Source organism: Carassius auratus, chromosome 28 (genome assembly GCF_003368295.1).
Source record: "Carassius auratus strain Wakin chromosome 28, ASM336829v1, whole genome shotgun sequence".
Lineage (NCBI taxonomy): Eukaryota > Metazoa > Chordata > Actinopteri > Cypriniformes > Cyprinidae > Carassius > Carassius auratus.
In genome coordinates, this window is record NC_039270.1 from 12482763 (window position 1) to 12496075 (window position 13313).

The 13313-nt window shown below is 39.5% G+C and overlaps 2 protein-coding genes across 4 annotated transcripts in view; both read left to right on the top strand.

Moving 5' to 3' along the window:
* The window catches only part of LOC113046806 (E3 ubiquitin-protein ligase SMURF2-like), a 46964-nt gene extending 43974 nt beyond the window's left edge, over positions 1 to 2990 (top strand). For both annotated transcript variants that reach the window (XM_026207821.1, XM_026207822.1), the window contains exons 19-20: positions 71 to 146; positions 858 to 2990. In XM_026207821.1, coding sequence (XP_026063606.1) covers positions 71 to 146; positions 858 to 957 — 176 coding nt within the window. In that variant the 3' untranslated portion in view covers positions 958 to 2990. The remainder of the gene's footprint in view (positions 1 to 70; positions 147 to 857) is intronic.
* Positions 2991 to 4228: 1238 nt separating this feature from the next.
* Positions 4229 to 8984, top strand: ddx5 (DEAD (Asp-Glu-Ala-Asp) box helicase 5). 2 transcript variants are annotated; one of them, XM_026207825.1, is made up of 13 exons: positions 4229 to 4397; positions 5135 to 5306; positions 5391 to 5487; positions 5563 to 5696; positions 5787 to 5852; positions 5935 to 6076; positions 6175 to 6335; positions 6433 to 6605; positions 6684 to 6794; positions 6877 to 6938; positions 7025 to 7084; positions 7957 to 8191; positions 8323 to 8895. In XM_026207825.1, exons 1-13 carry the CDS (start codon positions 4357 to 4359, stop codon positions 8354 to 8356), a joined length of 1488 nt encoding a protein of 495 aa, XP_026063610.1. In that variant the 5' UTR covers positions 4229 to 4356; the 3' UTR covers positions 8357 to 8895. The 2 variants fall into 2 exon arrangements, with proteins under 2 accessions (XP_026063610.1, XP_026063609.1); XM_026207824.1 differs by having other exon boundaries at positions 4230 to 4397; positions 7957 to 8178; positions 8323 to 8984.
* The last annotated feature ends 4329 nt before the right edge of the window (positions 8985 to 13313 follow it).

Here is a 13313-nt window from a genome sequence, read left to right on the forward strand (position 1 = left end):
TGCGTTTCTCATTCAGGGTCTAGAAAGGATAATCACACACATGTTTGCTCTGAAACACTGTATGATCCAGGTGCTGCTGGACCACGTCTCTTCACCATCCATCAGATCGACGCCAGCACCAACAACCTGCCCAAAGCACACACTTGGTGAGCACATTCCTATAATAGAATAGTTATCAAACAAAATGGTTTTTTTTTTCAAAGGACAGTGCCAATATTTAGACAGCAATGTAGTCAACAGTCAATATAAGGCATATATAATTAGAGATCTTAATTTTTGCATATTTTTATTACAAATATTATACACAACCATTAAAATGAATATGGTACTTTTATTCAGCAAATTCATTATTGCTGTGTATATACAGTATGTATTTTATAGATATGAACTTTTGTGTTTGTTTTTCATTTTATGATATTATTTCTTTTTATTAAATTAAGGAAATAAAAATAAATTATGCAGTACCATGAAAAGAAATAGCTATTAATTGGATTTTGTACAAGAAAAGAAACTATTACTTTTATTCTGCAAATGTACATTAATATGTTTAGAAGTGACCGTATATACTTTTGTAATGGTAGAAGAAGATTCCTGTTTTAATTAATAGCTGTTCTTTTGAAATTTCTATTCATAAAATAATGCTGAAAAACTCTGTTTCCGCAAACATATTAAGAACTGTTTTCAACATGAATAATGATAAAAATGCATATTATTATGATTTCTGAAGGATCGTGTGACACTGGAGTAATGATGCTGAAAATTGGGTTTACATCCTAAAATATATTACAATAGAAAAGTGTTCATTTCAATTTTTTGTAATATGATCTCACAATATAACTATTGTAATCTCGCCTCAGCTTCAACCGTATAGACATTCCTCCGTACGAGAGCTACGACAAACTCTACGACAAGCTGCTGACGGCCATCGAGGAGACCTGCGGCTTCGCTGTGGAATGATCCTCCGGCGCCGGCGCTCGCAGAGGAAGCTTTCTCCAGGCGGGACAGACCTGTCCGTCCGTCCGCCGGCAGACGTGTGGGCCTCACGAGGAGCTCGGCCGGATTATACCGCAGCACTCCACGCCTGATGCTGCTACACAGATCTTTCTGCATTATTTGAAAAGAGAGAAAAAAAACAACAGCTCTTTTCAGCTGCTAGTAACTCTTTTACTCACTATTTTGGAACCTCCCCTTCCTCTTTTTGTTTTCAAGTCCATACATTGATTTTTAGCATTAAGACAACATAATACCAATATTTCATGTAGCATTTTCACAGACCAGACTTTTAAGAGAGGCCAGACTTTAGAGGGGCACGCAGAACAAGAGCTTCCTTACCGAAGACGAGACGAGAGGATGATCACATGGTGCTGGACCTTAGCGAGATCAGGGAACTGGGCTCCACTGGCCTCTTCTGGGCCGCCCTACACCAGACACCAGACTGGCGTCATCCGCTGACTGACTCATAAGCTTGTTAAAAGTGAACGAACCAATACATGAATTCTTAGGTAGGTAGGTAGTCTAGCTTTATTTTTATATGAGAGGTGTGAGAGGACGAGGTTAAAAGAGTGAAACTATACAGATATAATATATTGGCACGGTCCCAGGAACCGTTGCCGATGTCTCCAGAGCAGAAAATGAAGCTGAGCCCATTGAAATGGCTTCAGGTTGGCTTTGGCTTGCTTTGAAAGTTCAAATACCATCTTTTTTTTTGTTTAAGAAAAATTGTGAAGAAAAACATTTTAATGTGTTGCATTACTGGTGTCAACTTTTTGGTAAACTGTATTCTAATCTGTCTCCGATGTCAATCGAACCCTTTAATAGATTTAAATATGATGCATGTTGATGAGATGTGTCTTCAATTTCATACCTTCACATTATATCGTTACCATTTATTTTCTGGGCCTGTTTTTTATTAGAATTATTATGATGATGATTTCCTAAAAGAAGAAATGCAACTGTTTACCCCTCATGGAAATCAAGAGAGAGAAGTGTCCGTGTTTTATTCTTTTTTGTAATTTATTATTAACCCAATGTAGTACCAATTTACTGATTTATTTTTTTTTTACCATGAAAAATGTCTCTGGCCTTCAGTGAGCGTTACAGACGAACTGAAAGGAGGATCTCTGTACTGCAGAACAAGAAACAATTCTATCTTTTATACAAGTACATCAGCTTTTGGTGTAAATCTAGCAGAAAACAACAGAAGCATGGCTCGTGTGCTCTTTGCAAGCCTCCCAAATGCACAGCTTGAAAGCTTGTTCCTTCAGGATTATTAAAAGAAGCTGCATAAATAAACAAATGCAGTTTTTTAAATATATATATAGTTGAATGTTTCTGAGATGCTGCCTGTCTATAGCAATCCTCTATGACCATGTACTGTTGTTAAGAGTTTGCATACGCTGAAACTGAGCTACACATGTTTTCTTACTTTTTTATCAGTTTGAGTGTGAACAAAAAAGGTGAAAAACAAAAATGAAACAAAATTAATAAAAAAAGCCTCTGGATGGATCAGGTAAATATTCAGAGATGGTGCTTTGTATAGTTATAGAATATTGTTCATATATGTGGGTCACTGGCTGCCATTTATCTTTAATTGAATCAGATTTGAAAGAAGAAAAAAAACAATTTGCACACACACACTATATTATAATAGCTGTACATAATAGGCAAATATATATAAATATATAAACTCTTTAGGGACTGAATGATTATACGTTTCATTTAAGTCTGGCGCACACATAAAGATCTCTTCATCTTCTCTTCTTTTAATATTTTGTATTTGTGTAGTTAAGTCGACCTCCATATGGACTGGATGCCCTGTTGACTTTGAGAGGGTCGCTCCTTTACAGCATGATTTACTAGCAACACTTTTAACTTTCATAGCTGACCAGTGCAATTTGCTAAATGTAACACACACTACCATTTTTTTTTTTTTGTGTGTGTTTTATTTTTGTGTGTAATTAGATCTGATTAAACGTGCCTTCCTGATGGGATCACTGCTTCTGTATGACTCTGTCCAAATAATCCATAAAATATATTGTTTTAGTTGTTATTCTGTGATATATCAACCAACCATTTCAGTGATTGAGTTCAAGAGGGCATCATTTCTATCACTGTGATTCACTTGTGTTTTAATGGGTTGCATCTTTGATGCATCAATTATTTACCATATTCTTGCAAACTTGATGGCAAATACTGACCATTAGGTTCAGTGGTGTGGCAAAAGAGTATCACTGTACTCCACAATCCTTTTGTGGCACCAAGGTGGGCAGTTAAGCATCATCTTGGAACAAAGGGGGGGCAGATGTCCCTATTAGAATAAGAAAGAATTTGATCACTCTGTGTTGAAAAGTGGGGGTAGGTGAAAACATTCCCCTTCTAAGAAGTTTTCTAGGTGTCAGACTCAATTTGACCAAATCTAAGGACAGTATGGTAACTTTTACCATCTAAACTAGGAAATCGAACCCAAAACCAGGGCAATGCCAGTAGAGTGCTGCATCACTACACAGAAATGCACTTCATGACTTAAATTACCTGTCACAAGTTTCCACATTCATGTCTTTTACTTTCTACACCCATCTAGAACTACATCTAGAGTCATCAGAACTATGAAATAACTCAGGGAAAGGTTTAGAAAATAAAAAAAGCTTGAACCTATTGGAAATATTATATATTTGAGCCTTTTATTTGTCTAGAATTCAAGGTTTTAGGTCAAACAAATTCCAAATGTTTTGTGGACAAAAATAAATTACAAAAATAACTATTTATAATTATAGCTGTTTGAGAGAGTCAAAAAGCACATATTTTTGTAATTTATTTTTGTCCACAAAACATTTGGAATTTGTTTGACCTAAAACCTTGAATAGGAGATTATCATTCTGCGTTCTGCGTTAATAAATAAGATGCATAAATAACTCCGTGGTTATGACTTAGATCCAAATAAAACAAATTGCATTGTTATTAAATATTAGGCCTACTGTTCAGTAGTGCAATAAAAATTGAGATTATACTGCCTTTTTCGGGGGGCATGTGTCATGGTATTATTTTCATTTCAATATAAATCCAATGAGGAGATATGAATATGTATAATCATGATTTTATACCACTGTCTTATAATCATAGCAACCTCCAAAAATGTTTTATGTAAGGACATTGAACATCATCCAACAACCTCCCAACGCGCATGCGCGGCGCCTGGACGTCACAAAGACGTCAGCGGCTCTCCGGAAGTGACTTCCCCTTCCTATAAAGTGCGTCGAGTTCACCGTGTACCCGACGTTCACCAGCACCTCTACCGCGCGATACCGACCAGAAAACGTCCGGTTACTTAACTTTTAATTTATAATTTCAGAATACAATATGCCTGGATACTCAGACAGAGACCGCGGTCGTGACAGAGGGTAAGATGGTTGTTGTTTTTGTCGATGAAAGGTTTGTCCTAATTAAAAATATTAATCGATGTGGATTTCGTAATTAAGTGGCCGTTGATCGATGGTTTTCACCGACGAAATGATTCATCTCACCGTCGTGTTTGTTGTGAGATTCAATTTAATCGAGGGTGTTGGGCTTTAGGCGGATGAGTAACGTTAGGTGTGTACATTATCCGTTTACACGACAGAAATCGAGCGGAAAAAAACTGTCTGTTATTCTAACGTGTAAAACACCTCTTAAATGTCGATAAAAATCACGTTTAATTGGAATTGAACACAAATGTCGTCGTTTATAGGCCTCGTCGGCCCATGTGGCTGTGAGGATGTAAAATGCCGGCCGGGTTTTTCCTCTTTGTCTCCTGCCGGTGAGAGAGAAAATGGCAGCGACGTTAAAACGTGGCGCAGACGAGAACTCGCGATGAGCATCGGACCGGAGCTTTTGACATCAATTATTCAGTCCTCTTGACTTGCTTAAATCACCTTTTTGTTGATTTTGTTTGAGGATGGGTACAAAGGTTAATGTACCACGTTTTTTTTTCTTCCCCAAAACCACGTTCCCAACAGACCACTGAAACTGCGAGTCACGCTTGAAGTGGCGTATATTAGTACAATGGCAATGCCGCTTCTTTAAACGCAGAAATAAGTGCTGGCCAACTAATTGTCACTGAACCTCAATAGTCTAAAATGTTTGGTTTATCTATGAATAGATACAGCAGTGGCCCCCCACGCTTTGGAGGCAGCAGGGGTGGACCTCCTCAGGGCAAGAAGTTTGGGAATCCTGGTGAACGTCTGCGGAAAAAACACTGGAACCTGGATGAGCTCCCTAAGTTTGAGAAGAACTTCTACCAGGAGCATCCTGACGTCGCTCGGAGGACAGCTGTAAGTAAACTCTCTGTGTGCTTTTTATTTTATTTATTTTTTTTATTTTTTTTAAAGATGTTTGGTCCCTTTTTTTTATTGCAGCAAGAGGTTGAACACTACAGGAGAAGCAAGGAGATCACAGTGAAGGCTCGAGACGGTCCCAAACCCATTATGAAGTTCCATGAAGCAAACTTTCCAAGTAAGTTAATCACAAATTAAAATTTAATGTGGCGCTCTGCAAGGTGAAACTAAATGTTTTTTGTGTGTGTTGTAGACTACGTGATGGATGTGATCAGTAAACAGAACTGGACTGATCCGACTCCCATCCAAGCTCAGGGCTGGCCAGTTGCACTGAGTGGCAAAGATATGGTTGGCATTGCCCAGACCGGCTCTGGAAAAACCCTCTCGGTATGATGCTTTTCACCCATCCTGATGTAAATTATCTGACTGACTCATTTCAACTGGTTTTAATTACCCTTTTTTTATTTTTTTCTACAGTATCTGCTTCCTGGTATTGTTCACATAAACCACCAACCATTCCTGGAGCGTGGAGATGGACCCATTGTAAGTTCGACAACCGGTCAAGAATAAATCTCCATCTTTGTCTTTATACAGTGCTTTAATCGGATGGTTCTAATCCCTTTAGTGCTTGGTGTTGGCTCCCACCCGTGAGTTGGCGCAGCAGGTCCAGCAGGTGGCGGCAGAGTACGGCAAAGCTTCTCGTCTCAAGTCCACCTGCATCTACGGAGGCGCTCCCAAAGGACCACAGATCCGGGACCTGGAAAGGGGTACGAGGAGTGGAACAAAGCTCGAATCTCTTTAAAATATAATAAAAAATAAAAAAAATTGTGTGGTAAATGTCTGACTTCTCCATTGCTGTTGTCAGGTGTTGAGATTTGTATAGCCACACCCGGAAGACTTATCGATTTCCTTGAAGTTGGAAAGACAAATCTGCGCAGATGCACGTATCTTGTGCTTGATGAAGCTGACCGGATGCTTGACATGGGATTTGAACCTCAGATTCGAAAAATCGTGGACCAAATTAGAGTATGGACCTTTTTCTCTCTTTTTTTTCACTTGTTTAACATCTCAAACGTGCTGTTTCTTGTAAAATTAAGCTTGTTTTTTTCTTTATCTCCTGTAGCCAGACCGACAGACTCTCATGTGGAGCGCTACATGGCCCAAAGAGGTGAGGCAGCTGGCTGAGGACTTCCTGAAGGACTATGTACAGATCAACGTTGGTGCTCTGCAGCTCAGTGCCAACCACAACATCCTACAGATTGTCGACGTTTGCAACGATGGCGAAAAGGAAGACAAGTGAGTGCTGGCAACCTTAAAAGTTTGGTTTTGAAGGTTGTGAGGCGGATGCATGATGACAATCCTGTTCTCTTTCAGACTGATGCGTCTGCTGGAGGAAATCATGAGCGAGAAGGAGAACAAGACCATTATTTTTGTGGAGACCAAGAAAAGGTGTGACGATCTCACCAGGAGGATGCGTAGGGATGGGTAAGATGACCTGACTTGCTTTGTCACGATTGTTTCGTTTCTGTCTGAGATGGAGGGAATTCACTGGGTTTTCCTGTTGCAGGTGGCCAGCAATGGGCATCCATGGAGACAAGAGCCAGCAGGAAAGAGACTGGGTGCTCAATGGTATGTGTTCGCCTTGAAGGTCTTCGTTTATTGATGCCATTTTGGTTAACTTGCACGATTTGACTCCCTCTTTCCTACCTGAACAGAGTTCAAATATGGCAAAGCGCCCATCCTCATTGCCACAGATGTTGCCTCCAGAGGACTAGGTTTGTTATTTCCTCCTTAATATGTCCTTTATCACTTCATATTGTTTACTATTCTATAAAGTTCTGCCGTTTCCTTTTAACTGCTGTGCCTTTCTGAGCCCCTCTCACCTGAAGGTGGAGTCTTGGAGGCAGGACCTTGGCATGACGCGTCCAGGTTCACCAGGAGGGGGTTAAGGAGCTCCTCTGTGGAGTCCTACTTGTCTGCCAGCCAATCAAATTGCATTCAGAGGTGTTCGGAGCTCCGTGATTGGGGTCTAATCCAAGGGGCGGCGTACCACGGAGGAGTGCTTTGCCGTTGAGTGGTTGCACTTGCGTCCTGCTCTCGCGCAACAGCTTGAACTGTTGAACTTAAGTTTAAGGACTGGGAGTTTTTCTCCAAAGGAAGTGCGTTTTTATGAAAATTTGAGCTGTTTTCCATCGAGAGCAGTTGCTTTAATCTACATACCTCCACACTGAATGCGATTACCCGGCTGGTCGATGCGTGCCCTCCTTTTGCTGGCTTCAGTCATGTCGAGTCCTGCCAAAGAGAGTCATATTTTTCTTTCAAGTGAGCACCGGTTGGTTGGAAAGCTTGCGTCAGCCTTAAATTTAAGACTCTTAATCGGTCTCGTTTTTGAGCGAGTTGAGTCTTGGCAAGATGCAGCAGTTTGTCCTGTCACTTTTAACAGAGGACATTGTAAATTTGTCCTTTTTTGGATCCTTTTAAGTCCTGAGAATTTTATTTTTTTTAAAACCATCCTTTCCTCAGCGTGGTAAGTCGATGACCTATCGTTCATTGTTTCCCTTGCTAACGCCTCCTATCCTCGCTGCTATGGCGGTGTGCACCTGCACTCCTCTACTCCTGCCATGGCGCGTTCGTTTTCTCTTAACAGATGTGGAAGACGTCAAATTTGTCATTAACTATGACTACCCCAACAATTCCGAGGACTACATTCACCGCATTGGCCGTACGGCTCGCAGTCAGAAAACCGGCACGGCCTATACCTTCTTTACGCCCAACAACATGAAACAGGCTCACGACCTCGTCTCAGTCCTCCGCGAGGCCAACCAAGCCATAAACCCCAAGCTCATCCAAATGGCTGAAGACAGAGGAGGTAAATCCAATTGGTGAGATACAAGAGCTGTGCTTAACCCTCAGCCAATTTTTGTCCTTCATAATCTCTCTTTTAAGGGTACAGCTTTTTTACTTTGTTCTAATCGGTTTCCAAATTCCGGTGTAACTCCGGTTTCTCTTCCAGGTCGTTCAAGGGGTGGTCGAGGTGGAGGGTATAGGGATGACCGTCGGGATCGCCACTCTGGCGGCAGGCGGGACTTCAACAGCTACGGCCAGGATAACCGCAACAGTGACTCTTATGGGCAGAAGAAGGTGTTTGGAAACAAAACTCAAAATGGATCTAGTGGTTACAATAGCAGCGGCAGTAGCAGCTTTAGCAGCGGGGGTTACAGCAATAACGGACAGGGTAACTTCGGCAATCAGTCTGGTGGGTACGGAAACCAAGGCTATCAGAACCAACAGTTCACTCCCAACCAAGGGGCCGTCCAGAACAGCATGAACCATCCTCCCCCGTTCCCCTTCAACCCCCAACAGATGCCACAGTCCATGCAGTTCCCCATGGCCCCACCTGCGTTCCCTCAGTAAACGCGTTCATTTGCTAATCTGAGTCTTTAACTGTTCCGTTCATGTAACTTTATTTCTTCAGGGCAGGTTATAAAATGTACATGCTGTCACCAGAGTCTGCTGTGCAGGATTTTTTTTATTTTTTTCCCCTCCCTCCTTCGTTAGATGGTTTTTCTTTTTTAGTAACTTAAAATTATTTTGTACTGTAGAGGCAATGAAGGATCAACACTTGTAAAAATGTCAAGGGCCATTCATGGCCATTGCATGGTCCTCAAATAAAAATATTAAAAATGACTTGTGTCTGTCTGTGGGTGAGGAGCAGAAGTTGCAGCTACTACTTCTGAATATTACTCCATCTTATATATATATATATATATATATATATATATATATATATATATATATATATTTATATACATATCAATATATTGCAGGAGAGCAAAGAGACTTGTGTCTTGGTAATTCTAACTTTTCAGTGGGTACTGAATGCAAAGGAACTGCTGTTGAATATTATTGGAATAAAACCTAGAAGACGCATCTTTAAAATCACTCGTTCATAGTAATGGCTCCAATCTTAAGAGGCTATTCAAGTTTACTTAGTTCTATGTTATGTACTTGTATTTATCGTTTAACAGGTGTATATCTGTTAAAAAAAAAAATACTTGCAAAAAGCTTAACTCTATCTTCAGTTTAACATTTATTAATCAAAAGTGGCTTATATCATGAGGGCTAAAATATATATATAAGTCTTTATATAACCTCTTGTGTTGTCATGTGCACAACTGAGCAAAACGCCCTGTGAGATCTTTCCTCATTTTTAACACCCATAAAATGCATTCATATATTAAAGTAATTTTTAGTATTTAATTTTGCCCAAATAAATGCAGCCTTGGTGAACATTAGGGTTTCAGTGTTCAGATTTGACATTTTCAAGCATTCAACATCTACACAGTGTGAACCATTTATTCTAGGTACCAATAAAGAAAAACACTGCACCTGGATAGAATAAAAATCCATATTTGCTCTTAAAAATAAAGGCGCTTGACCATGCCATAGTAGAACCTTTTTGTCTAAATGGTTCCATGAAGAACCTTTACATTTCACAAAGATTTTTTGTGGCGAAAAGGTTCTTCAGATCCTAAAAAGGTCAGAAAGAGATGGTTCTTTAAAGAACCTTTGTCTGAATGGTTCTTTGTGGAACCAAAACCATTCTTCTGTGGCAGAACCATTTAAGCACCTTTTTTTTTTTAAGGAGTATCTGTCTCTTTCCTGAGCCAGTATACATGTGGGCAGACATCATCCTCCAGCTGCTGAAAATAAATCCAGATTAATCAGATGTGCGTGTGTGTGTTTATGCTATGCATTAGCATTATTTAATTACTAACACACCACTGGTTACCATTGGTTGCAATTTGACTGTTTCCAAAGCAAAGAAATAACAGCATACAATATCTCTCACATACTCTCACATTAGATACATTATAATAGACTAAGCATTTTGTGTTGCCACTGATCTTTGGATCATGTGCATTTAGCATCAATCTGTCCTCAGTGTATTGAAAGTACTTTTTTGATTAGCTGTTTCTATTGCAATTAATACATTTTATTATTCTGTAATATAAATTTCAGCTTCCTGTCTCATTTATTATATTTTTGCACCATATTAACAGCTGAGCATTTAGCCATGCAGGCCGTCAGTCCAGAGGAGGGCATTGATGAGCTATTTTTATTTGTTGAAGGATCTACAATAAAAAGTTTGATGGCTGTTGCATGGTCCTTAATAAAATATTAAAAATGATTGTTTTTGTATCTGTCTATTTGTGCTAGCTGCAACAGACAGTTGGCAGTTCTCATCTAATGTTTTAATGCATCTCACAATGTCTTCTATCAGCTGAGGGCACATTAATCTTATGTATATTACAGGAAATCAAAAGGATTTTTGTTTTTGGTAATTATAACTATTCAGTGTACTCTGAATGAACTTATTTTAACATTTCTTCTCTTAGCATGGCCTAACTAGATTTGATTATTATTAATATTTAAACATGCACATTTTCTAAATTAACTCATGGAGTATATACTTCAAATAATCTGAATTGACATGTGAACTCCGGCTCATTGTTTGCACTCTATTCAAAGTTATAAGCACGCCTCACATTTTTAATTCATCACATATTAGCAAAGATACAAACACATCTAATAAATGTTTAATAAGGAATACACAGGATAAGTGGCCTAACCTTTGTCCTGGTCAGTCTAATTTCTTTCTTTTAATCTTTTTTTTTATGCATCACACACTAGTTGACTCTTGAACATCACACACACACACTAGTAGTTATTACTACATAACTACATAATACTACTGCATAATTACTGCAATTCTTATCATTCTCCTTCTTCCTCGTCGGCCAGCCACCTCATCTCTTCCAGTCTTGAGCTAGGCCTAATTCGTTTTCTTTTAACTATTGTATTTATATGTTAAGTATTTAGGTTGTTGTTATTTGTTGTTCTTATTAGTATTACTTTTATAGAAACTCTAAGGTTGATATGCTTGCACCCTTACGCACACACACACACACACACACACACACACACACACCTGTTCACTTACAGATGTTTTTTTATGCTAGTTGTATGTATGAATGTTGGTTTGACCTTGGTATCTTGTATTGTGCATGTGTACACATGGTCGGCGCCAGGACATACGAAACGAGGGGGCCTCGTTGTGTCACTAGGGGGGCATACCTCCACGGCAGATATATTTTAACAAAAATAACTTAAAATGTAAATTACATCTTAACATTTTTAGCATTATTGCACCATATACTGGAGTCTTATTTCTGTGCCCCTGAGAGTATGATTTAGAATGTTCAGTGACGTCACAGAACTGCCAGATTCAAACAGCTTTCGCGCGTTGGTTGGAGCTGAGCCAGAGACGTACGCACTCAGAGCTTGTCAAAAATCACAATTTATATGCAGTGTTTTCAACCACATAATGTTCATTTTGGTTTCATACATTTAAAGTGAATAATCACTAGTAAAATAATACATTGGTAGTTTGTAAAATGCACACATATGTCTATGGAAGCAGCAAAAACACCGACGTGTTTTAGTCATATATCAGACACACATAGCAGAACAATAAAGTTTACTCTATTCTTCGCCCAGTTCAACAGCCACTAACTTTCATGTAAGTCGGGAGAAACTGGAGAATTCAAGTGCTGTACGTTAAATCCGGCTGAGCGCTCATCTCGTTACAGATCAAGATAATTTATTAAGAAGAATCGGAATATCAGATTGTTGACATGGTAAGCAAGTTTGCATATATATTTTAATAAAAAATGAAAAACTAAATAAAACGAATAGCGATACATCTGTTAGTTATTGTGGATGTTGTGTGTCACGTGACAATCATGACGCGTCGCCATGGAAACAAGGGGTCATTTAAAAGATTTGAACTTACGCGTGAAAGGGTTGATTTTAAAAATATTTATATTTTCTAAGTAAACAACAATATCCAAGTTAATTAAACATTTTTTATTGAGACTATACAAAAATAGTTCTGTATCTATTTTTAGGTGGCTACGCCATCCAAAGCACTGAAGTACAGCTGCGTAGCTCCACTTTATCAATGATGTTGGCTCCAGTTGTTTCTTCAACTACATGTTCAGTCAGGTTCTTGTTTACCTGTCGCCTCCGTTTTGCTGAAACAGGTGTATTTTTAGTGATTGCTGTAACTGTGTCACAGAGAACGCAGAATTCATCTTCGCTGCCGAGATTGCGCACACATTCGGCAGGTGAAGATATAAGTTTAATCTCAGTTAAAAGGTCTGTATCCTTTCCTTGCAGAGTGATATTGGCAGGATTGAGCAAAAAAAGAACCTAGGGTGGCAACCAGTGGCGTAGCGCTGGCGCGCTGCTGCTGTGGAGGGAGACCGTTGACAGACCAGGCTCTTGTCTTCATGACAACAATATCAACTTTTTTTACACACCTACACCTACGCCTACTAATAAAGGACACCGTCAAAAGTATGGACGGCGAAATAGATTGTTTGACAGGTGCAATATTTGAAAATCGATAATTATTTATTTATTTTTTTAATTTACATTTATATCTGAATATGTCAACCTATAGACTATAGACAAATATCAAAATATCATGAATTCATATGTATTTGTGTACATAATGACATATAAACACATTTTCCTATTATACTTTGCCTGGAAAAGCTTCTAACACGCGCGCGTCGCGGTAAAAATAGACGTCGGTTCTATTTCTAGCATGCACGCGTTTTCCTGAGACGCGCGTCTCACGCAGGCGGTCTGTAAGCTCTAACCTGTTAACATGGGAGCCGAATTAAAAACCGACACGCCACGCTTCTGAGACCCTTGCGCCACGCATCCAGTGTGTCGCCGGCCTGAGGGTGGTGTGCTGACTAGAGGTGAGGGGGCACAGTAACCTAGGTCACCGGGCCAGGCCCCCTGGGGCCCCCTCGTGGCGCCGACCCTGTGTGTACAGTGTGTCTAGTGCAAACTTTGAAAAAAACGTTGTGTTTTAGGAAACATCTCTCATGGCACATTAACGTCACAGGCTAGTTTTGACAAGCCAAT

What these genes read in the sequence shown, in the direction of transcription:
- ddx5 (XM_026207824.1), top strand. Translation starts at nt 4,357, where the DNA reads ATGCCTGGATACTCAGACAGAGACCGCGGTCGTGACAGAGG. An exon ending in CCATGAAGCAAACTTTCCAA is followed by an intron (nt 5,488 to 5,562) that starts GTAAGTTAATCA and finishes TGTGTGTTGTAG; the next exon opens with ACTACGTGATGGATGTGATC. An exon ending in AGGAGGATGCGTAGGGATGG is followed by an intron (nt 6,795 to 6,876) that starts GTAAGATGACCT and finishes TTCCTGTTGCAG; the next exon opens with GTGGCCAGCAATGGGCATCC.